Source organism: Pituophis catenifer, unplaced genomic scaffold (assembly GCF_029215685.1).
Source record: "Pituophis catenifer annectens isolate HBS135680 unplaced genomic scaffold, rPitCat1.0.hap2 SCAF_3, whole genome shotgun sequence".
In the NCBI taxonomy this organism is placed as follows: domain Eukaryota; kingdom Metazoa; phylum Chordata; class Lepidosauria; order Squamata; family Colubridae; genus Pituophis; species Pituophis catenifer.
In genome coordinates this window covers 105,579,949-105,603,843 of record NW_027256883.1, presented here as the reverse complement: position 1 = coordinate 105,603,843, position 23,895 = coordinate 105,579,949, and the positions used below count along the sequence as shown (strand labels likewise).

Below are 23,895 nucleotides of genomic sequence, written 5' to 3'. Positions count from 1 at the left end.
GAAACCAAAAGATATCTGATCAAGAGAGTGATCAAGATCAGATGGGGGCATCTGGCTCTACGATGACTTTACTTCAACCGGAGGGAGAAGCCACGGAGTGGATGGAAAAATTACAGTTGAGAGAAGAGCCAGAGGAAGCCAGATGGTCGAGGGGAGTAGGGAGGTTGCCGGACCTGGAGAGGACCCCCCAAGGAATAATCAGCTCCAGACCCCAAAAGGGAGAGGCTGTATGGATGCAAGAGCAAAAGGAGCGCCTCATGATTGCTCAGGCTAGGCAACTTCTCAGTGATGCCGAAGAAAGCCGTAAAAGCCATGTATCGTATGTATTCCCTGTGGGGAAGGGAGGAGACTACCCCAGGGTGGATCCAGAGGAGGCTGCTTGTGGGGGAGAGAAAGAAGAAGCTGGGGAGGGAACATCTCAGGCTTCTGGGACCCAAGCAAGGGAATCAGCAGTCCAGGGGGCCCCAGCATTGCAGGCTCCATCTCGGAGACAAAAGAACCCAAAAATTCCCTCCCTAACCGACAAGTATGGAGGAAATCCGAAGACCTTGGGGCTTTTCCTGACCCAAGTGTGGAACTACATGCAGGACTAGGGGGAGGACTACTTATCGGATGCGGCGCGAGTGAGATGCATCACGAATGCCCTAGAGGGGATGGCAGCTGAATGGATGGTGGTCCTCCACAATAACAACTCCCCCTTGCTGAGAAATTACAACCTATTCATGGGGGCTCTTAGAAGGCAGTTTGAGGACCACCTAGCTGAATGGAAGGTTAGACTCCGAATGAAGGGCATCCAGCAGGGCCGGAGATCGGTGGTAGAATACACCCAAGAGTTTTGTGAGCTGGCACCTTTCATGACAGGGTGGTCAGAAGTGGCCCTACTGGAGAGCTATAAAGGTGGATTGAATGAAGACGTCTACAAAGACTGTAGAGCATGGGGGCCCCCCGAAGATCTGCAGAGCTGGTACATAGTAGCGGAGGACGGGGAGATTGATCTGACCCGAAGCCAACTCCGTGGGGGCCACCCAGGTGATCCGTCATCCTCCCACTACCGCAAAGGGACACCAAAGACGGCCGTGGGGAAAACAGAATTCAAACCCAAGCCGAAGCCCTTCACGTGCTTCAAATGTGGAAAGGAAGGTCACCGGGCCGCAGAATGTTTCTCCAAGCCAGTGCCAAAACCTACTGGCTCAGGGGCAAAGAAGGCTGACAAAGTGCCCGCAAAAGCCCACAAAACTGCTCTAAAAGGGGAAGTCATTAAGTTCACTCCCCGAAACCAGGGTGAGTTGGGAACTCTGACCACCGCGAACGACAGCGGGATGGACTCCGATTCCGACTCCAATGACCTGGTGAGTCACACTGGGGGCCCCACGCTCATTCCCGTAGAAATAAGGATGCCGTCCACAGGGGCACATGCGCAGATGTTAGCCCTATTAGACTCTGCATGCACTAGGTGCATAATCAGCCTGAAAGTGGTGGAGAAGATGGGCCTGAGGCTAAAAATGTTAAAAAGGCCCATTGCTTTCTGTCAGCTAGATGGATCTAGCAGGAGAGGGCCCAGCCAGTTTTGTGACCAAACCCATTGAGATGCAATTGGGGGGTCACTTAGAGACTCTCAGCTTTATTGTGGCCCCTGGCATGGAGCGACCCCTCATACTTGGACTGCCCTGGCTCCATAGATGGAACCCGCGTGTTAACTGGAAGACGGGGGTTTTGCGCATTCACGCTAGAAAATCAGGACTAGAGAGGGAAGAATCCCCCTAGAGGACGGAGTGGAAAACAAAGTGGCAGAGATGGCAATAGACCACATTGAGGGGGAGGAGAAGATTCCAAAGGAGTATGGGATCTCTGGGAGGTTTTCAGTGAAAAGGCCTCAGATGTGCTGCCCCCCCACAGAGCCACGGACTGTACCATTGAAATACTCCCCGGGGTAAAGCTCCCTAAACCAAAAATCTACCCCATGACCCCTCGAGAACTGGGGGAATTACGAAAGTTCATTGACAAAAACCTAGAACGGAGTTTTATCCAACCAGCCAGGCCAAGGGTGGCAGCACTGGTACTGTTCCAGAAAAAGAAAGATGGCTCCTTTCGTTTGGTAGTTGATTATAGGAACCTGAACGCCATTTGCATGGAAAATGTCTACCCCCTGCCGCTCATGAAAGACATGCTAGCCCACCTAGGCAAGGGGAAAATCTTCACCAAACTTGATTTATGAGAGGCATACTACAGAGTGCGAATCAAGGGAGGGGATGAATGGAAACAGCATTTAACTGTCCACTGGGATATTTCCAGTTTCGAGTGCTCCCTTTTGGACTACAAGGAGCCCCTGCTGTGTTCATGCAATTGATCAACGAAGTGCTGCATGAGCACCTGTATAAGGGGGTGCTGGTCTATTTGGATGACATTCTTATCTACTCTGAGAACATGGATGACCATGTGAAATTGGTGCGGACTGTCCTGAAAAAACTCAGGGCTGCTGAACTGTATGCCAAGCTCTCCAAGTGCGAATTCCACCAAAGCAAAATTGACTATCTTGGATATCGCATATTGCATGAGGGAATAGAGATGGATCCTGGAAAATTCCGGGCAGTGTTGGAATGGCCGCACCACATACCCGCAAACAACTACAGAGCTTCCTGGGATTTGCTAACTTCTAAAGACAGTTCATCCCCTTGTTCGCTAAAATCGCGCTACCGATAACAAATCTTCTGAAAACAAAAGGTGAAGTAAAACCGAAGCCCTCCCGGGCCCTTGAATGGACTATGGACTGTCAGGTGGCATTCGAAAAGCTGAAATGGTTGTTTGCTGCTGAACCAGTCCTTAAACATCCGGACATGGAAGAGCCTTTTGTTGTACAAGCTGACGCTAGCGATATAGCAGGAGGAGCAGTACTTCTGCAAAAGAATGCAGAAGGGAAATTACAGCCCTGTGCCTATACCTCCCGTAAATTGTCGGTGACCGAAAGGAGATGGGCCATATGGAAGAAGGAAGCCTTTTCAGTACACTGGGCAATGTTAACATGGAGACAATTTCTTGAAGGAGCTAAGCACCCTTTTGAAGTGTGGACTGACCATAAAAACCTGGAGGCTTTGAAAACACCGCGTAAGGTGTTTTCAAAGCAAGTTTGCTGGGCTCAGCACTTCAAACGCTTTGATTTCACTCCACGCTACCTTCCTGGTGGGAAGAACTTCATGGCGGATGCACTTTCCAGATTGCCTCAATACAACAGTACTAAGGAGGAAGTGGTTCGCCCAATCATCCCTTCGACCCAACTAGCGGCACCAGTGACTACCAGAGAGCAGGCGAGAGGCGATCCAGCCCTATCGGGCGATTTGCTTCAGAAACTACAAGAAGCTCTGAAAACTGACGAGTGGTTTCAAACCCACTCAAATGAATGTACACTTCGTGATGGACTAGCTTGGGTGGGAGCAAAATTGTATGTTTCTGCCAGTTTGAGAGCATCAGTGTTGCAGCACGCTCATGACGCCAAGGTGGTGGGACACTTTGGATTCGTCAAAACCCTACATCTTGTTAAAAGACAATTCTGGTGGCCCACACTCAAAAAGGACATAGAGGCATATGAAGCCAGCTGCCCAGTGTGTGCCTCAGCTAAGAGACCTCCAGGGAAGCCACGTGGTCTACTTCAGAGTGTAGCCAGGCCGAATGCCCTTTGGAAAGAGATATCCATGGATTTTATTGTAGACCTGCCGGATAGTGGGGGGAGCACAGTTATATGGGAAGTAACTGATTTGTTTTCCAAACAAGTGCATTTCATCCCATCTCCTAAGATTCCTTCAGCTAAAACACTTGCAAAAATGTTTATTCAACATGTGTATAGGTTACATGGTGCTCCGAAATGTATAATCTCGGATGGGTGTGCAATTTACCTCCAAATTTTGGAAAGAGTTCCTGATGTTGATAGGCTCCGCCCAGGGGTTAAGCTCCGCCCACCATCCCCAGACAAATGGGGCTTGTGAGAGAACAAATTCTGTGTTAGAACAGTATCTGAGATGTTATATAAATTATCAGCAAGATAACTGGGTGGACTTATTGCCATTTGTGGAGGTTGCATATAATAACTCCATACATAGCAGCACAGGCTTCACTCCGTTCAAGGTGGCTTCTGGCCAAGAGTTCGTGCCAGTTCCAGAGCTACCTCAAGATAACCCACAGAACCCCTCTTTGATTGATTGGATCAAACAATAACAAAACACTTGGTGCCCGGCACATTCTTATAGAGCGGGTGACATGGTTTACCTCTCCACCAAATATTTACAAACTTTCCAAAAATCAAAAAAGCTTGGACCCAAATATGTGGGACCTTTCCCAATTACTCGAGTCATTAATCCAGTCACAGTTGAATTGGAATTGCCAAAAAATTTGTGATGAATCCATCCCGTGTTTCATGTCAGCTTACTGAAACTGGAACATTCATCCCCTTTATGTCTGGACCAAGAACCTCCTCCTGTCCTCATTCTGATTGAAGGAGAGCAACATTTTGAGGTTAAGGAGATCTTGGATTCCAGGAAGCATCACAGTAAAGTGCAGTATCTGGTGGCCTAGAAACATTTCCCATTATCTAAAGCTGAACGGGTAAACAAACGTGATTCCGGGCGCCAAAGAAAGTGCAGTTGTTTCACACCAAATATCCTGATAAACTGTAATTTCTATATATATATGTGGAATGTATTGTGTTGTTACCTTCTTTTTCCTCTCTTTCAGGAATAAGGTCTCTTCTGCAGGCGGGCCGAATGTCAGCCTCCGCCTTTTACTGCTTTGGCTGCCATGGTAGTGGGGGGAGGGGGAAATAGCATGGTGGGGGGAAGTGTGCTGGAGAAGAAGAAACGAAAGTGAATCTTAAGCTATAGTGCTGCATCTTTGAAGCTGCTATTGGGTCAACGGTCGTGGCATTCCTGATTGATGACACTGCCAGACGTGTGCTTCCACCTGACCCCTGGGAGACCTTTGGATTGGATGATTTACGTTGGACAGTGGGAGGGAATGCTTTCTATCTGTAATTTTTGTGCTTTTGCCTCAGATTCTGCTTTTCCTTGGTTGCGATCACTTCAATTTTCAGTAAAAGTACCTTTCTCTATAAACAATGGAGTTGGGTTTATTCTTTCTTGAATTTTGAAGGAAGCGTACCTGACATTAGGTTCCATAGATCCCTATTGGGATGCTGCCATTCTGGTGGAGAAGGGGCCTGGGTGCATTCTTTATAGCCTTTTTCCTGGTGCCTATTTATCCTGTACTTTGATTTATCTTTTTGGGAATGTAAGGGGGGGGGGTCATCTGTTTTGTCTCAGCTCTGAAGCCTCCAGCATGCAACGTCTGAGAACGACTTCTTATCACCTTTTCAGCCTGCAATTCTCAAAACAACTTCACACCTGTGGATTGGCTTATTCAACACTGGACTGAGGGAAAGGGTTTCTAATTGCTTTTACATACTGGATTGCATGGGAATCCTCAGATCCCGCTTCCTTTGTCTTGCTATCACTTTCCTTCAATAAAAGGTTCCTTTTGAAATGTTAATTGTTTCAAGAGTTCTGCTTTCTTGAAGGAGAGGAGAGGCAGGCCCTTACAGTGGTTCTGCGATCATGTCTACTAGTTGTTTCAGAACCCATCTGGATCTGGTGATATGAACTCTTCTAGAGTGAATAGGCATTCTTTTACCATTTTCTTGCCAATTTTGACATGCATTCCTAATCTGTATTTTATGGTACTGTTTTTGATTGGTTTTCCATCAAAAACCATGGTATCTTTTCATTTTGCATGAAGACAGATCAGAATGAATTCAGCAGCCCTGTTTTCTCCCTGCTGCCCGTTAGTTCCTTGCCATCTTCTCCCTTTAGTACAGCGGTCACCAACAGGGGTCCGTGGACCACTGGTGGTCCATGAGAAAATTTTGGTGGTCCACAGAAAAATTATTTGCATTTTTTTATATTGCACTAAAACAGGGGTCCTCAAACTATGGCCCCTGGGACAGATGCATGGAATGAACGCTTGTGTTTCTGCAGAGAGTATCCCCCTTCAGGGTCTTTTTGTGAGGGTCGGAGTGGGGCAGAAATTCTGACTTGGGGTCTGCTTCAGCCACCTGATGCTGGGCTTTGGGTGAAGGCTGAAGGGAAGAACTGCTGGTGGTGAAGAGCTGGAGGGTCTTGTTCCAATGGGACTGCATCATGACCTGGAACTGGCTGTCCATCTCAGCCTGCTGAGCCTCCAGGCACCAGTACTTGGCCTTGCACTCCCACAGGTGTTCCCTCTGCTTGGAAAGCCTATGCTTGTAGTCCCCAGTGAGGTGCTTCTACTGAGCCTCCTTCTCAGTCAGATCCAATTTGAACTGAGCCAGCTGTTTTGCCAATTATTTCCCATGGTGGCTGCTTAGCTCCAACAACTGCTTCCTGTTGGGGCCCTAAGGAGTCTGGGCGGGGAGGCAAGGAGTGGCTGAGAGGGGAGGGGTGAGTAGAGGCCAGTGAGGCACCCCTCGACATGAGTGACATCGAGTTGGCCACACCCACACAGTCACATGACCACCTAGCCATGCCCACCCAGCCAGTCATTAGGCAGATCATATTAGTGGCCTGCGGGATTTAAAATTATGCATTTAGTGGTCCCTGAGGTCCAAAAGGTTAGTGACCCCTGCTTTAGTGGACCAATTGTTTCCTTGACTTTTTTCTTTTTTACTTTTTTTTATATGTTGAAAGAAAACTGTAATACATTTGCTGGAAATCTTAGTTCATTCTGAGCCTTAGCTCAGAACATGATCACTCTCCCGCAACTTCAACCCCCTCTATCTCCTCATCTCTGTTAGTGAGAATTAAGTTCAGTATATATGTATGTATATATATATATATACATATGTATATATATGTAGCTGACACTGTGGTTCCCTCCTCTACTTTTTGGATGATAAAATTGTCAGCTAGGCTCATCTCCCAATCAATACAAAGTATGTCTCACAGTTGATATCAGGGTAGTTGAAATCCCCAATTACCACTATAGTGTGTTTCCTGCACAGATGGCAAAGGCATTTCTGGGGTTTAAAATGACTGGCTGTAAGAATAACATTTGTTTATTATCAGGAACAGAGATGGTTAAATCTGAAGTTTAATCAGTATTCCATTTTGTAGACTTTCATTTATTTTGATCTATCTTTGCATTAATTTGCAAATTTTCTTCTCTGACTACTTTTGCTGCATAAAGATATGTATTTTCTTGCACATTCTAATATACATTTTAATAAATATATTTTCTATGCATCTGTGATTTGGTTTGGTTTGGTTGTGATAGGCTGAGAGCGACTTCCAGTTCAGAGGTCAATTTTAGCCATCAAGCCTTTTCATCAAATCAAAGGAAATCCAGGTCAAAGAATTTGCACAGTAACCTCCAAGAAGCTATCATGGAGTTCACCCAATCTCACTTTAACTTCTTTCTTTCTATAAGCAAGTTTAGCTCCATTTTGTTCCACTAGTCCCTCAAGTTATGGCTGTTTTATTAGATCTGGGGATCTTAGAGAACCAGTGACATTTTAAGATGCCTCCATTATGGTACTTAGTATTCCATATTGAATAATATTGGAATTCCATATTGGAATTCAATATAATGCAAACACAAGCAATGGCACATAATCATATCAGAGCCTTAAATTTTAAAAGAGCTGATTTGAACAAATTCAGAGAGAGCTTGGGAAAGATTCCTTGTAAAGGGGAAAGCAACTCAAGAAGCTTGGGAAATTGAAAAATATGATGATAAAAGCCCAGTCCAGCACAATACCACTGAAAAAGAAAAACAAGAAATCCAAGAAGAAACCAGCATGGCTGCACAAACATCTCTCTGATAAACTGAAAGACAAAAAGGATAAGTACAAAAATGGAAAGAGGGACACATAACTAAGGCAGAATATCAGCAGATAGCCAGTATCTGCAAAGATGAAGTCAGGAAAGCAAAGGCTCAGAATAAACAAAGATTTGCAACAAAGGTAAAAGATAATAAAAAAGTTTATTTCAACATTCAACAAGAGCCTTGATAGTACAGTGGTTTAGTGCACCCTGTTATTAACACAGCTGCCTGCAATTTCTGCTGGTTCGAATCTCTCCAAGGCTCAAGGTTGACTCAGCCTTCCATCCTTTCTAAGGTAGGTGAAATGAGGACCCAGTTTGTGGGGGCAATAAGCTGACTTTGTATAAAATATACAAGAGAATGAAGGCTATTGCTTAATGCATTGTAAGCCGCCCTGAGTCTCCAGAGAAGGGCGGCATATAAATCAAATTAAAAAAAAAACATATAAAAACAAGAAAAAAGTCAAGGAAACGGTCCACTAAAGAGAGAAGATGGCAAGGAAGTAACAGGAAGTGAAGAGAAAACATAGCTGCTTAACTCATTTTTTGCATTAGTCTTCACAATGCAACTATAGAGCATCATGAAACAACCTACCAAAAACATAACTGTAAAAGACAGACTAGAAATAAAAATTAAAATAAGCAGGAAAATTATAAGAGAACACCTGTCTGATCTTGATGAATATAAATCACTAGTACCATGTTTCCCCAAAAATAAGACCCTGTCTTATATTTTTTTGAACTCTAAAATAAGTGCTTGCCATGCGCTCAAAAGCCCAATTGGGCTTATTATCAGGGGATGTCTTATTTTGGGGAAAACAGGGTACCTGATGGATTACATCTCAGAGTTCTGAAGGAGCTGGCAGATGTTATCTTAGAACCATTGTACCAGTGGTGGGTTGCTACCGGTTTGCCCTGGTTCAGGCAAACTGGTAGCGGCGGCGGTGGAAGGCTCTGCCCACTCGCCCGGACATCATCAAATACGCTCTGCACATGTGCAGAAGCTTCTGTGCATGTGCAGAAGTGGCGCATGTGGGAGCAAAGCGAGCGCGCAAGCACAAGCGAGAGAACCACTAGCAAAGGTAAATGAAACCCACCACTGCATTGTACCATATCTTTCAAAAATTCTAGAGCACTGGGGAACCACCTGAGGCATGGAAAAAAAGCTGATATGGTTCCCATCTTTAAAAAAGGAGGGGGGGAAACCCAGACCCAGGAAACCACAGACCAATAAGCCTAACATCAATACCTGGGAAGATACTGGAAAAGATAATAAAAAAAACAGATCTACTCACTTTTGGTAGAAGAAGCCCGTGGACTGTAGTAGATTTCTTGACCTCTGCTACAGATTTTCCACAGTTCCAGGCTTGGAATGTTTTCTAACCCAAAAGAAACTTCCCTGGGAAAGGTGATGCTTTGCTTCTCTGAGTAGCCTGATGCTCTCAGACTGTTTCTTGAAGAAGAAGTAGTTTCAATTTTAATTGCTTCTGATTGGATTAGCCATGTGGCTAATCCACAAACAAAGAGGCAGAGCTCAAATTCTTTGGTTCTTTTTGTATAGTACCATTGATCAACCACAAGAGGGAGCCAAAAGACTGTATTATTGCTAATTCTTTTTAACTTTCCACTAGCATTAAACCCATTGGATTTTATGCTATAAATCAATAACTTTAAAATTTTAAATTTCAGCCACACGTTATTAATATGGCCACCCACAAGAGGATGGAAAAAATAGAGAGATTATCAAGAGATATAGAATTTTTAAGACCCTTTCTGGATGAATATACAGCTAAAACACATGAACTAATTCAGACAATGGGAACAAAGCTTGAATCCAAGCTCAATACTCTTTCAATGGAACTCCAGGAGGAAATCCAACATTTGACTGGAGATATCAAACAGGTGATGGATAGAGAGGATCTTATGGAGTACAAATTGGAGAAGACAAATGTTTTATATGAAGCTGACCTGGAGGAGAGAACAATTTTGGAATCTCAGATTAAAGAATTTCAATTAAGATTTCGAGCAATTCCTCAACAGTCAGGAGAAGATATCAGATGATCTGGTTATATTCCTACAAGACCCAAAAAATAACAGAACATTTGACGAGGACATTAAATGAATTTGGGGCTTTAGCAGGTTTTAAAATAAATTAACAGAAAACAATATTGATTAAGAACATGTCATCTCAGGACTGTGGTATATTGATTAAAAAATCAGGTTTTAAGGTTCAGAAAAAGATGAAATATTTGTGGATTAGGTTGACAAATACAAATATAAAACTATTTCAAAATAATTATGTGCCTCTTTGAAATGATATTAAAAAGGACTTACAACGATGGGACAAATTACATTTATCACTATTGGGTAGAATTTCTGTGATTAAGATGAATGTCTTACCAAAGATGCTCTTCTTGTTTCAGACATTACCAAAACTTGAAACTATTGTTGCAAAGTAATTCCATCTAAACAATGGCAGAGGGATATTTCCAAGTTCATATGGCAAGGGAAAAAAACCAAGAATTAGATATAAGGTATTGCAAGATGTTAAGGAAAGAGGGGGGTTGGGTTTACCAGATTTGAAATTGTATTTTGATGCATGTTGTCTGGTCTGGCTAAAAGAGTGGTGAACATCCAGAACAAGAGGCTACTTGATATAGAAGGTCATGAATTAAGGTTTGGAGGGGACGGTTATTTATGGTATGATAAAGTTAAAGTTGATGTTTTTTTTTTAATTTTTTTTTATTATTAAAATATAAACACAGATATAAAGACAATACAATACAAAGACAAACAAAAAACCCACCACCTACAAACCCACCTAACATTTTACATTTACGCTTTTGTCATCAACAGAATATATGTCATTGAGCTTATATAGTTTAATAAAGAGTAATTATTAAATGTCTAATTCCAATGTTATAACTTTTCACTACAAATTTACATTTCTTATGGGTTCATCTCCTTGTGAAAGTCTTTACCCTAATTTCTGTCCTCTACATTTTTGCTGATTTTCCTTTCCAGCCATTGATACCATTGGTGCCATACAAGATAGTATTCGCTTTCTTCCTTTTCCTGGAGTTCCAGCGTCAATCTGTCCATTTCAGCACACTCTGTTATCTTTGCAACGATTTTGTCTTTGGATGGGAGTTGGTCTGATTTCCAGTTTTGCGCGAACAGTAGTCTTGCTGCTGTCAAGATATGTATGATGAGATATTTCGTTTCCTTAAGATGTTGTGCTGTTATCATGCCAAATAGAAAAAATTCTGGACTGTTTTCTATTTGAATGTTCGTTATTTCTTCGATAATATTTTTTATATCTTGCCAATAGTGTTGGGCTTTCCTACATTTCCACCAAGTGTGATAATATGTCCCCTTTTTTGATTTACATTTCCAACACAACGCCGAAGTGTTTGGGTGTATTTTGGCAAGTCGGGCTGGTGGTAAGTGCCATCTATAAAACATCTTAATGAGGTTCTCCTTGTAAGATGTGGCTCTTGTCATTTTTATGTTCTGCTTCCATAATTTCTCCCAGTCTGCCAATTGAATATTATGTCCTATGTCCCTGGCCCACATTGTCATATTATGTTTAACTGTTTCTTCTATTAATTTGTCTCTCAAAAGGTAGTTATATGTTTTAGTAATCATTTTCTGGTCTGCTCCTAATAAAATTCTGTCCAGTTCGTTCAGATCTTTTGCAATTCCATATTTGATTTTATCCGCATTGTATCTTGAGTGTATTTGAGTGTAGTGCCACCAATCAATATTTATATCGCCATTTTGGAGTTGATGTCTTGGAGTGAGTTCTCCTTCATGATTCAGTAAATCTTGGTATCTCATCATCTTTCCGATTTCAAGGGTATTTGGAAATATCAATGCCTCCATCGGGGACCACCATTTTGGTATTTTAGTATAATAAGTTTTCTTAATTCCCTGCCAAGTCTTGAAGAGTGAGGCCCGAATTATGTGTCTTTGGAAGTACATGTGTTGTTTGTCTGGTCCATCCCATAGGAACGCGTGCCATCCTCGTATGAGATCAAAGCCTTCTAGATATAACATTCTTTTGTCATCTAATCTCATCCATTCTTTAATCCAGGTCAATCCGGCTGCTTTATAATATAGCTCCCAGTCTGGTACTGCAAGGCCTCCTCTGTCTCGTGTGTCTTGTAGCGCTTTAATCTTAATTCTGGCCTTCTTTCCCTGCCATATATAGGTCATTGTAATTTTGTTGAGATTTTTGAAGAAGTCCCTTCCTGGATGTAATGGTACTACCTGGTATAGATATAGTACCCTCGGTAATATATTCATTTTAATTGAACTGATTCTGCCCATCAATGACAATTGTAGCCTGTTCCAGATTTCCAGATCTTTTTTAATTTCTTTTAGTAATTTCGTGTAATTGTCTTCTTTGATTGTGGTTGCTTTCGCCGTCAGCCAAATACCTAAATATTTTATCTTCTTTACTAATTGGATTCCTAATTCTTCTTCTAATTCCGATCTCTGAGTCTGGGTCATATTTTTCGTCATTAGTTTTGTTTTTTGTTTGTTTATTTTGAGGCCCGCGACTTCCCCGTATTGTTCTATCATCGACATCAATCTGGGTCCAGATCGTCTTGGGTTTTCCAAGTTGAAAATTACGTCGTCTGCAAAGGCAAGTAATTTGTACTCCTCTCCCCGGATCTTGAGTCCTTTGATTTCTTCCTCATTCCTTATTTTGTTTAATAATACCTCCAATGCTATTATAAATATTAGCGGTGACATGGGACATCCTTGTCGTACTCCTTTCTGAATATCAAAAATTTGTGTCATGTCACCGTTTATTGAGATTTTTGCTGTTTGTTGGGAATAAATTTTTTTAATCAGATTATGAAATTTCTCTCCACAGTTCATTAGTTCGAGTTGTTTTGTGAAAAAAGACCAATTCAAATTGTCGAAGGCCTTCTGGGCATCAAGGGAGATTATGGCCATTTCTCTGTCTATCGTCTGATCATAGTATTCCAGAATATTTATAATCATTCTCAAATTATTCTTTATTTGTCTTTTAGGTATGAAACCATTTTGGTCTGGATGTATATAGTTATGTATTATTGCTTTGAGTCTCTGAGCTAGTATTGACATGAATAGCTTATAGTCCACGTTGAGTAATGAAATTGGTCTGTAATTTTTAATTTGCGTCGGATCTGAGTCTTCTTTGTGTATTAATGTAATAATAGTTTCTGTCCAAGATTTTGGAATTTCTGCTATCAGTAGTGCTTCGTTAAAAACTTGTAACAGTATTTGGTCTATCGATTGTTGACAAAGTTTATAGAATTCAGTAGGAATTCCATCCAGTCCTGGAGTCTTATTGTTCTTTTGTTTTTTGCGGGCTTCCATTAGTTCCAGCATTGTTATGGGCCGGTTTAACATCTCTCTGTGATCTTCTGTGAAGTGCATAAGATTGGTTTTTTGGAGGTATTTTTTTATTTGGTCTTCCGGGACCTCTTCCTGGCAATAAAGTTTCTGAAAAAAAATTTTGGCTATGTTTTTCTTCTCCAGATGTGTGTGGTAAAGAGTTCCTGATTCGTCTTGGAGTTGGTGTATAATTCTTTTTTCTGTTTGCTTTTTTAGCTTATATGCTAACCAGCGTCCAGTTTTGTTAGCATGTTCAAAATTATTTTGTTTTACCATTCTTATTTTCTGTGCCAATTCAGTTTTTGTGGTTAGATTCAGTTTATGTTTGGCCAAATTTAGCTTTTGTAGCACACTCGTGTTGTTGGGCTGTTGTTGTAATTTAAGTTCCTCTGTCTTAATTTCTTCCAATAATTCATTTCTGATTCTTTGTTTCTCCTTTTTCTTTCTTGCCATATATGCAATAGTTAGGCCTCTAATATAGGCTTTCGTGGTATCCCATAGGTTTTGTAATGATGTTGTGTCTTTTGTATTTATTTGTAGAAATATCTTGATTTCCTTTTCTATCATTTGCTGATATTCTTTTTCCTTTATTATACTTGTGTTCATTTTCCATCTCTTCTGTTTTCGGAAACCTTTCCAGACTATTTTGATAGGATTGTGATCGGCCCATATACTAGACATAATTTCTACTTCGTGTGTTTCTTTACTTAGTTGAGGTGTCATCCAAGCCATATCCAGCCTGGACCACGATTGATGTGGGCCCGAGAAATATGTATATTGTTTTGTTTTGGTATTTATTTCTCGCCAGGTGTCGTGTAGGCTCATTTCTTGTACTAAATCTTTGAATGTTTGTGGCAATGTCTTCCTTTTAATTTTATTCTTCCTAGTGCTGTGGTAATCTTCTCGTAAGTTTACTATCGCGTTAAAGTCGCCGACAATGCATACATTTTCGTAGTCCAACTCCTTTAGTTTGTCATGTAATTTTTTGTAAAAATCTAATTGGTTTCCATTTGGAGCGTAAATAGCTACTAACAATATTGTTTTTATTTCCAATTTTAGTTCTACCATTAAGACTCGGCCTTCTTTATCAGTGTAAATCAGTTTAGATCTTATATGATCTCTAATATATGTTACCACTCCCCTTTTTTTGCAATCTCCTAAAGATGTATATATTACTCCTAATTTTTTATTTTCAAGTAGTTTTTTCTGTTGTTTTCTTATGTGTACTTCTTGTAATGTAATTATGTCTGCCTCTAATTTTTGCAACCTTGTAAACATTTGATGTCTTTTGCTTGGTGAGTTTAAACCATTTATATTTATGGAAATGAGCTTTATTTCTTCTTCCATTTCCGCTAGTGTTTATTTGTCTGTTATTTTGAGCTTTGTTGTGTTTCTTGTAACTCTTTGTGAGATCCCTGCTGTTTCCTCCTTCTCCAACCTTCCCTTCTTTTGTTCTTTGTCTTCCTTGTTTGTCATTTGTGTCTCTTGGTCACTTGGGTTATGTTCTTCTCTACTATCTCTGCTTTCCTGTTCTCCTTCATTTCCTAGATATTGGTCCATAAAGTCTTGAGCTTTTTCTATTGTATCTATTCTGATTTTCCTTCCTTCCCATGAAATAAGTAGGCCTTCCGGTATGAGCCATCTAAATTTTATCTTGAGTTTATTCAGTTGTCTACTTAAGAAATTGTAGTCTCTTCTCCTGTCTCTGGCTCTTCTCGGTACTTGTTTCAATGTTAGAACTTCCCTCCCTTTGTACATAACTGTCTCCTCTCTCATTCTTCTATATATTTCTTCTCTCATTGTTTTTTTTGTAAACCTAATATGGACTTCTTTGGGGAGTTTGTTTCTCCTTGCATAATTTGTAAAGGCTCTGTAAATTTCATCAATTCCATTTCTAATTTCGTCCTTATCTTTGTGTGTTGCCTTTGCCAGTATTTCGATCATAATCTCGCCCAGGTCTTCATCTCTCTGTTCTTCTATATTTTGGAATCTAAGGAAGAAGGATGCCTTTTCCATTTCAAGAAACGTGAGTGCATCTTCGGTGTCCCGGCTCCTCATCGTTTGTTGGTTCTCCATCCTCTCCAGCCTCAAGGCTGTAGCTTCTGTTTTTTCCTCCACTTTATGTATTCTCTGTTCATTTTCTATGATATTTTGCTGGATTTTCACTATCTTCTCATCTATATTTCTGATGTCATCTTTAATTTCTCCTACATCCAGTCGCAATTGTTCATGGTTTTTTCTAGTTTCATCGTGATTTAGCGTCATCTTATCTTCCATCCTTTTCATTCCCTCTTGTATCATTGCGAGGGCAGCCTGTATATTCTGCATGCCTATGATAGTATTGGTCTTTTCTTCTCCCGTCTTTTGCTGTACTGGGGAGGCTACTAGTAGTGTTTGAGTTTGGGGTACCTTTTTGGTTGTTTTAATAGTAGTTGATATACTTGAAGTAGCCATGTCTATTGTACGTGTTAGTCTTGTCCACAATTTCATATAATTATGTATTGCCTATTTTATGTTAATGGCTTAAATGAAACGTTATTGTTGGGATTAATATTAGTGGAAATACTTCTAATCAGCAATCAGCAATATAATAATATATATAGAAAGAAGAGAAAAGCAGGGAGAGGGAAGGTAGAAATGGGGAAAACAGCGGGGAAAGGGCACGTTTCTAGCAATTCATAAATTACCTTATTCTTAAATTAATTGCAAGTTAAAAGATCTATTTCACTAGCAGTATTTGTAGTAATTCTAAAATCAATTCTATATCAATTTATATTGCTAGTTATCTTAATTGTTATAACTGTATTAAATTGTTTAAATTAATTAGCTTTCAATCAATATTTATCACACATGTAGTACTCTATGGTTGTTTGAGTGATCAACTTGTTATTATTATAATCAACTTATTCCTATATAGTCACCAACAGAAAAAAGAAGAAAGAAAAACTACTAAATTATTAAATATTCTTTTCAATTCTATTGCGTTCTAATATATTATGATAAGATTAAGCCAGACCATTAATAGCTATATTGTCCATTTGTTCACCAGTTGTTTCAGTGGTTCAATAGTTAAATAGTTCGATATTTAACGGTTAGATCGTTATATATCCCAGTTTTTTAGAAGAGTGCCAGTGGAAATGGTGAAAATATTGGTAGCTTCTAAGAGTCCGCTCAAAGTACATTGTATCAAAGTTTGTTTCGTCTCTGTCAATGCAATGTCCACACTCTCCTTCAGTCTATTTCACACTCGGTTTTCCAATTCAGTCCAATCTGCCCGGCCGAAACCAATAGAGTCCAATGCAATCAGTTTTTAGGAACTGTCCAGAATCCTCCTTCCGATCTCCGGCACACCGCTCTCCTCACACTCCCTTTATTTCCTTCAATCCTCCTTCCGATCTCCGGCACACCGCTCTCCTCAGTCTATTTCACACTCGGTTTTCCAATTTAATCCAATCTGCCCGGCCGAAGTCAATAGAGTCCAATGCAATCAGTTTTTAGAAGTCCGTCCAGAATCCTCCTTCCGATCTCCGACACACCAGTCTCCTCACTCTCTCTTTATTTCCTTCAATCTCGCAAGATCTGTTCTTATTCTTATTCTCAGTTTAGTCCTCTCGATCCAGTCCACCCCAATAAAATCCAGTTATATCGGAGTTAAATCCTCCGCAATTCTTGTCGCTCTCTCTTTTCTCTCGGCTGTTCAAAGCTTTTGCGCTGTCATCTCTATTCAAAATGGCTCCAATCCGCTCGATCTTTTCTGCCACCGCTTGTCTAATGTCTTTTCCCGGTATCTCTGCCACCAGCGTCTGCTTCTTCATCAAATGCTTTTGGGTTTTTTTAGGTTAAAGTCCTCTGTTGATGACTTCTTTTCTTTTTTCAATCTTCACTTCCCACTCACGGAGTTGTCAGCGCCCCCGGCCAGTCTCGAAAGGCTGGTTTTTCCTCACTCTGGATTAAGGGTTTGTCTTATACCTTCGAGGGAGTTGCGGTCTCCTCCGAGGTCCTAAGATGTTCCCCTTTAAACTATCAATCCCTCCGAGATCGATAGCACCTATTTCGGCTCCAGATGTGGGATTGTTAGAGACTCAGGAACGGAGCGCCGTCCCTTTTGTCCCTAACGCGCTGAGGTCGCCGCCGGAAGTCAAGTTAAAGTTAATGTTGATTTCAACAATCACTTTGTTTTAATAAAAACTAATAGAAAGGATTTTATTAATTATTTTTATTAAAACTAATAGAAAGGATGCAATTTGGAGAACATTTTACACAATCTATTAAGGCAATATATCAAAAACAAATAGCGCAAATAATAATCAATGGTGGTTTAACAGATAATTTTAATATAGAAAAAGGAACAAGGCAAGGCTGTCCCTTGTCTCCGTTATTGTTTATTTTGACGCTGGAAATTTTATTAAACAAAATACGTGGGACTGATATAATAAAGGGAATTAGAATTAGACGGCATGAATATAAGCTATGAGCATTTGCGGATGACCTGGTGGTTACCTTAGCCCAACCGGTACAATCGATTACAGCCTTGATGGATATAATCTCCTCATATGGACAAGTATCTGGTTTTAAAATAAATACAGCTAAAACAAAGATAATAGCTAAAAACATGGACAGAAGCCAGAAAGAAAAGATAGGAAGGTTAACAGGATTTGAAATAGTTAAGAAGGTTAAATATTTAGGGGTTTATATTATGACTGCAAATACGAAATTATATCAACATAATTATGAACCGTTATGGCAAAAAATACAGAAAGAGATGGAAAATTGGAAGAAATTGCAACTGTCTTTGCTGGGTAGGATAGCCGCTGTAAAAATGAATATCTTACCAAGATTTTTATTCCTTTTTCAAATGATACCTATACTTACAAAAGATGAAAATTTGAAGGAATGGCAGAAGGGCATAAACAAGTTTGTGTGGGCAGGGAAGAAACCATGAGTTAATCAAAAGATAATGCAAAACACCCGAGAAAGAGGTGGTCTTAAAATGCCCAATTTAAGACTGTATTATGAAGCTGCTACCCTCTCAGCAATTACAGATTGGATAAATTTAACGGAGGAAGAGATACTGAATATTGAAGGATATGGTCTGGTCTATGGCTGGCATGCTTATCTATTGTATGACAAGAAAGTAGATAAGACTTTTAAAAGTCACATATTAAGAAATGCTCTACTGCGTGTCTGGAAAAAGTATAAATATAAACTAAAGGATAAGTTACCAATATGGACAGTACCCAGACACGCGATAGAGAATATAAATTTGGAGCAAAAGCAAGGTAAGTTTACATATAAGGAACTCCTTTATAAGGAAAGAGTCAGATTACAATTAAAATCTATCGAGCAATTAAGAGAAGAAGGAATTATTAAGACTTGGTTTCAGTATGGTCAGCTGCAGGCCAGATGGAGAGAGGATCAAAAAACTGGTATTTTGCAGCAGGATGAGAATTTGATAAAGCAAATAAGAGATAAAGGTCAAATGCATATTAAAAGGTTGTATAATGTATTAGTGGAAATAGATTCGGAAACAGAGCTAGTCAAGGATTGTATGATAAAATGGGCACAAAACACAGGTGAACCAATAATGTTGGATACATTATTGGAAAAGATATGGGTTAGAAATGTAAGATTCACACAAGCTCAAAACTTAAGAGAGAACTTTTACAAAATGTTTTATAGATGGCATTTAGACCCCAAAAAACTAGCCTGCATGTATCCAAATTTACAACCCAAGTGTTGGCGATGTGAGTGTGAAGATGCTACATATTTTCATATATGGTGGACATGTAAAAAAATTAAGGCTTTTTGGATAAAAATATGGTGGATTATTCAAAATATTTTAAGGAAAAAAATTAAATTTACACCACAGTTTTTTTTGTTGGGAATAGTCACGGATTGTACTGTAATAGGGACTAAGTTGGTTTTGAATTTAATAACAGCTGCCAGGTTACTGGTGGCACATACTGGAAGAAGGAAGATCCACCTACCATTGAGGAATGGACATTAAAAGTTGTGCATCTGGCAGAGATGGCAAAAATTTCATCATATCTTAAAGATCATTCAAATGAAAGATACATATCAGAATGGAGAAGATGGATTGACTATATACAAAAAAAGTATCCAAACAAGAAGATTTATATAGCTTATGAATGAAATATTTTTAAGTAGTTTATGTTTATAGTTTTTGAGTTATAAGGAGTTAAAGATTTAGGGAGAATATGAATGCAATAATTTGTTAGCATATTTTAGGTTTATGTTTGTGAATGCTATACCCTGTGCCTGTTCTGGGAAGTCTAGGGAGGGGGGTGGGGGGGAAGAAGGGGAGGGGGAAAGGGTGGGGGGAGAAAATGTTTGTATTTCTTATAAAACTTTTCAATTAAAAAAAAAAAACAATCACTTTGTTAGATGTGCCAAACTAAGAGTTTGGAATAAATATAAAACAATGTTTTCTATGAAGTTGCCTTTTTGAGTATGCCCCCAGGAAGCTTTTTTTAAGAAAAGAAATGGTGGCAAAAGCGGATTGATGACTTATGGTAAAATAATATATTTCAATTCTGATGACCTCAAGTTGAGGGAAGAGTTAGAATTAGAAGGCCGTGTTTGCCATTGGTTCATATACCAACAACTGAAAGAAAGATTTAAACTAGATAAAAAGATTTATAGGTTTGACTTTGTTAAAAATGAATTGGAAATCTTATTCTGTGATAGGAATAAACATATTATTGCTAAGGTTTATAAAATGTTATTAAAACTGAATTTGTAAAACATTGTATGATTCAGTGGGCAAGGAACTTTGGCCATAATATGATGCTTGAACAACGGGAGAATATGTGGACAAAAGGTTTAAAATTCACACTAAATTAATAATTTAAAAAAAAAAATTTATAAGGTGATGTATCATTGATATTTTACATCAGACAAGTTATCCAGAATATATAAAGGTATTTCAAATGAATGTTGGAAATGTAAATGTAAAGAAGGGAACTTTTATCATTTGTAGTGGACATGTGATAAAGCAAAGAAATATTGGAGTAGGATTCATATTCTAATACAGAAAATTCTTAAAGTGAAGATAAAGATGAAACCAGAAACTTTTCTTTTCTTAATGGAAAAAGACATGGGGGAAAAATTGGAACTCTGATCTTATATATGTTGATGGCAGCAAGACTACTGTATGCACAAAAATGGAAGGACATTTCGATTTGCACTATGGATGAATGGAGTTGATGGAGTTAGCAGAGATGGCTAAATTGACCATTTTGATCAAACAAAGAATATGAGTACTTTTGTTTCTACTTGGAAATTGCTTCTGGACTTTGTGCTTGAGGTGGGAAAAAATGAAACTTTGATTTTGGGTTTTACTGATTAGATTGATTTGTCATTATAGAAATAGCTAATTTATACTATTATGGAACAGTAAAAAGTTGAGGTTCAACCTTAATGCCTTATTCTACTGCAACAGAGGGAGTCAGAAGTCAAGGTGTTTTTTCTTGTCCCCCTCTTTTCCACACTTCTCTCTTCCCCTTTCCCTCCCCTATTTTTCCTACTATTTGCTTTTGTATTTTTGTATTTTGTATTATAAACTGATAAAAAAACAAATCTCCAAACATCTAGAAACAAATACAGTTATAACTAGAAGTCAGCATTGTTAAAGTCAGATTGTTAAAAACATCATGCCGAACCAATCTTATTTCATTCTTCAACATAGTGACTAAATTAGTAGACCAGTGAAATGTTATGGACATAGTATATTTAGACTTCAGCAAGGCATTCGACAAAATAAACCGCAACCTACTTCTTGGTAAACTAGAAAAAAGTGGGCTAGATAGCATCACCACCAGATGGATTTGTAACTGGTTAACAAACCATACTCAACAAGAAGTTCTTTATGGTACTATGTCTACATCAAGGGAAGTAAGCAGTGGGGTACCACAAGGTTCCATCTTGGGCCCAATACTCTTCAATATTTTCATAAATGACTTAGATGAGGGAATAGAAGGGGAACTTACCAAATTTGCAGATAATACTAAGCTGGCAGGAATAGCCAACACCCTAGATGATAGGTTCAAGATCCAGATGGATCTCAACAGACTTGAACACTGGGCCCTATCTAACAAAATGAAATTCAATGTAGAGAAAAGTAAAGTCTTACACTTAGGCAAGAAAAAACAAAAATACATGTACAGTTTAGGTGAAACTTGGCTTAATAGCAGTAACTATGAGAGGGATTTTTGAGTCCTAGTGGACAATCAACTGAATATAAGTCAGTAGTGTGCTGCAGCTGCCAAAAAAGCCAATGCAGTCCTAGGCTGCATTAACAGAGGACTGAATCAGGATCACATGAGGAACAGTACTAGCACCACTTTATAAAGCCTTTGTAAGGCCACACCTAGAATACTGCATCCAGTTTGGATCACCACACTATAAAAAAGATGTTGAGATTCTCGAAAAAATAAGAGAAGAGCAACAAAGATGATTACGGGCCTGGAGGCTAAAACATATGACAAACGGTTGTAAGAACTAGGCATGGCTAGTGAAGAAAAGGATCAGGGGTGACACATCAGTGTTCCAATATTTGAGGGCTGTCATAGAGAGGATGGGGACAATCTATTTTCCAAAGCACCTGAAGGCCAGACAAGGAACAATGGTTGGAAACTGATCGAGGAGAGATTCAACCTAGAAATAAGGAGAATTTTTTTGATAGTAAGAACAATCAACCAGTGCAACTGCTTGCCTTTAGAAGTTCATCACCGGAGGCTTTCAAGAAGAGACTGGACAGTTACTTGTAAGAAATGGTATAGGGTCTCCTGCTTAAACAGGGGGTTGGACTAGGTGAACTACAAGGTCCCTTCTCCTGTGTCTTTTGCATATTTTAATGATTATTTTTATTTTTATTAATTATTGCTTTAGATATTTATTGTTTGATTATAGGAATTAGGTATGGCTAGTGAAAAAAGGACTAGGAGAGACATGATAATATGGTACCAATATTTAAGGGGTTCCTACAAAGACGAGGGGATCAACCTATTTTCCAAAGCACAGAAGGCAAGACAAGAAGCAATGGATGGAAACTAATCAAGGAGACAAGCAACCTAGAACTAAAGAAAATTTTCCTGACAACGAGAACAATCAACCAGTGAAGCAGTTTGCCTTCAGAAGTTGTGAGTGCTCCATCACTGGAGCTTTTTAAGAAGAGATTGGACAGCCATTTTGTCCAAAATGGTATAGGGTCTCCTGCTTAAGAGGGGGTTGGACTAGAAGACCAAGGTCCCTTCCAACTCTGTTCTGTTCTGTTCTGTTCTGTTCTGTCCTGTTCTAAAATGCTTCCTTCTCCCACTGCAGCCCATACACACTCAGTCTTTATAAACAGTTTGCAAGTATCCTTACCCACTGGATATTTGCCATAAAGTTTGTTTATTCTGATGAGACAAATGTTTGGAAGTTTCCACCATAAACATGCAAAAGGCTCCTACAACAGTTATTGGGAAGCTTTTCTTCAGTAAGCTCAAAGCCTTCTTTATCAGTTTTTTTGCAGAAGTAATTTGACCCATATTGTAACAGACCTACAGACATGCAGATAGAATAAAAGAAATTGATATTTTTTTTTGTATATCTCCTTTATGATGCCTAAAAATGTGTCATAAAATCATGTTCTTGCAGCATGGCTAAATATACTTAAAACACAAGAATATATATTTAAAGCAGCCAAGAAGAAATAATGAGGCTTCTTCTGTACTAAGCACTTTTATGAAATTATTTTTGTATCCTTATATAATGTAGCAGAAGAAGACACAGCACTTTGTAGGGTCTTCTACTTGCCTCTTATCTATCTCCTCTGTTTTCATGGTTGCTCCAGAGATGAGTTAGGGAGCAGAGGAAGGGAGATAAAGGATATGGCAGAATTATATCAAAGAAGCATTGTAAAAAACCAGCAAGATCAAGAGGTGTGTCATACCTTACAAATCAATCAATGAATTGTGAAAAGCTTCTGAGGCCATTTCTTTAATAAATCCAAATGTAGGGAGAGGCTGATCATTAAAAATGGCAATGGAAGAATTTCTGTTACAGCAAATCAAGCACTGCGACATGAAGGAAGACCATATCATAAAATGACAACTGATGTAATACTGTACATTTGACTGAGCAGCTGTAGAGAATGGGATATTCTAGTGGGCTTTACTATATTCAGAGAAGTGGTAAGTATGCAAATGGCTACAGCAGACACAATTGTCTTACCTCTCCCTTCAGGCTGTACAAAATGGACACCTCAAATTGGTTAATGAGTTTATGCTTGTATTCCGAAGATCTCAAGAGGCTCTCTGCTGTATTCAGATATGTAAAGGCCTCAAATAAGAATAACAGAACAGAAAGAATTCATTTCTGCATTCTATATGGTGATCCCCAACTACCAACAATTCTCTCACCATAGGTTATAAATTCTCAAGGACAAATATTCAGATACCATAGAGGGGGTGAATCCAGGGTGCAGACATAGCATCTATTCACCATCTAGAATGTGTTCACCATATAGAAAAAGATAATCTGGTAAACCAGTTCAGTTTTTTTATAGGGGGGAAGTGATTTGGGTCTTTGTTATTTTGGCAAGGCACAACAACTTGCCAGGTTTAACAGTATTTTGGTTAGCTATACCTACTCAGACAGAAAA

At 39.4% G+C, this 23,895-nt stretch overlaps 1 protein-coding gene across 1 annotated transcript in view; it reads right to left on the bottom strand.

The window, feature by feature from the left end:
- The window catches only part of ADCY10 (adenylate cyclase 10), a 199,965-nt gene that overhangs the window by 12,623 nt on the left and 163,447 nt on the right, over nucleotides 1-23,895 (bottom strand). Inside the window, exons 23-24 of the mRNA XM_070941042.1 lie at nucleotides 23,466-23,573; nucleotides 22,617-22,792 (exon numbers count right to left, since the gene is read on the bottom strand). Of these exons, the coding sequence (XP_070797143.1) occupies nucleotides 22,617-22,792; nucleotides 23,466-23,573 (284 nt within the window). The remainder of the gene's footprint in view (nucleotides 1-22,616; nucleotides 22,793-23,465; nucleotides 23,574-23,895) is intronic.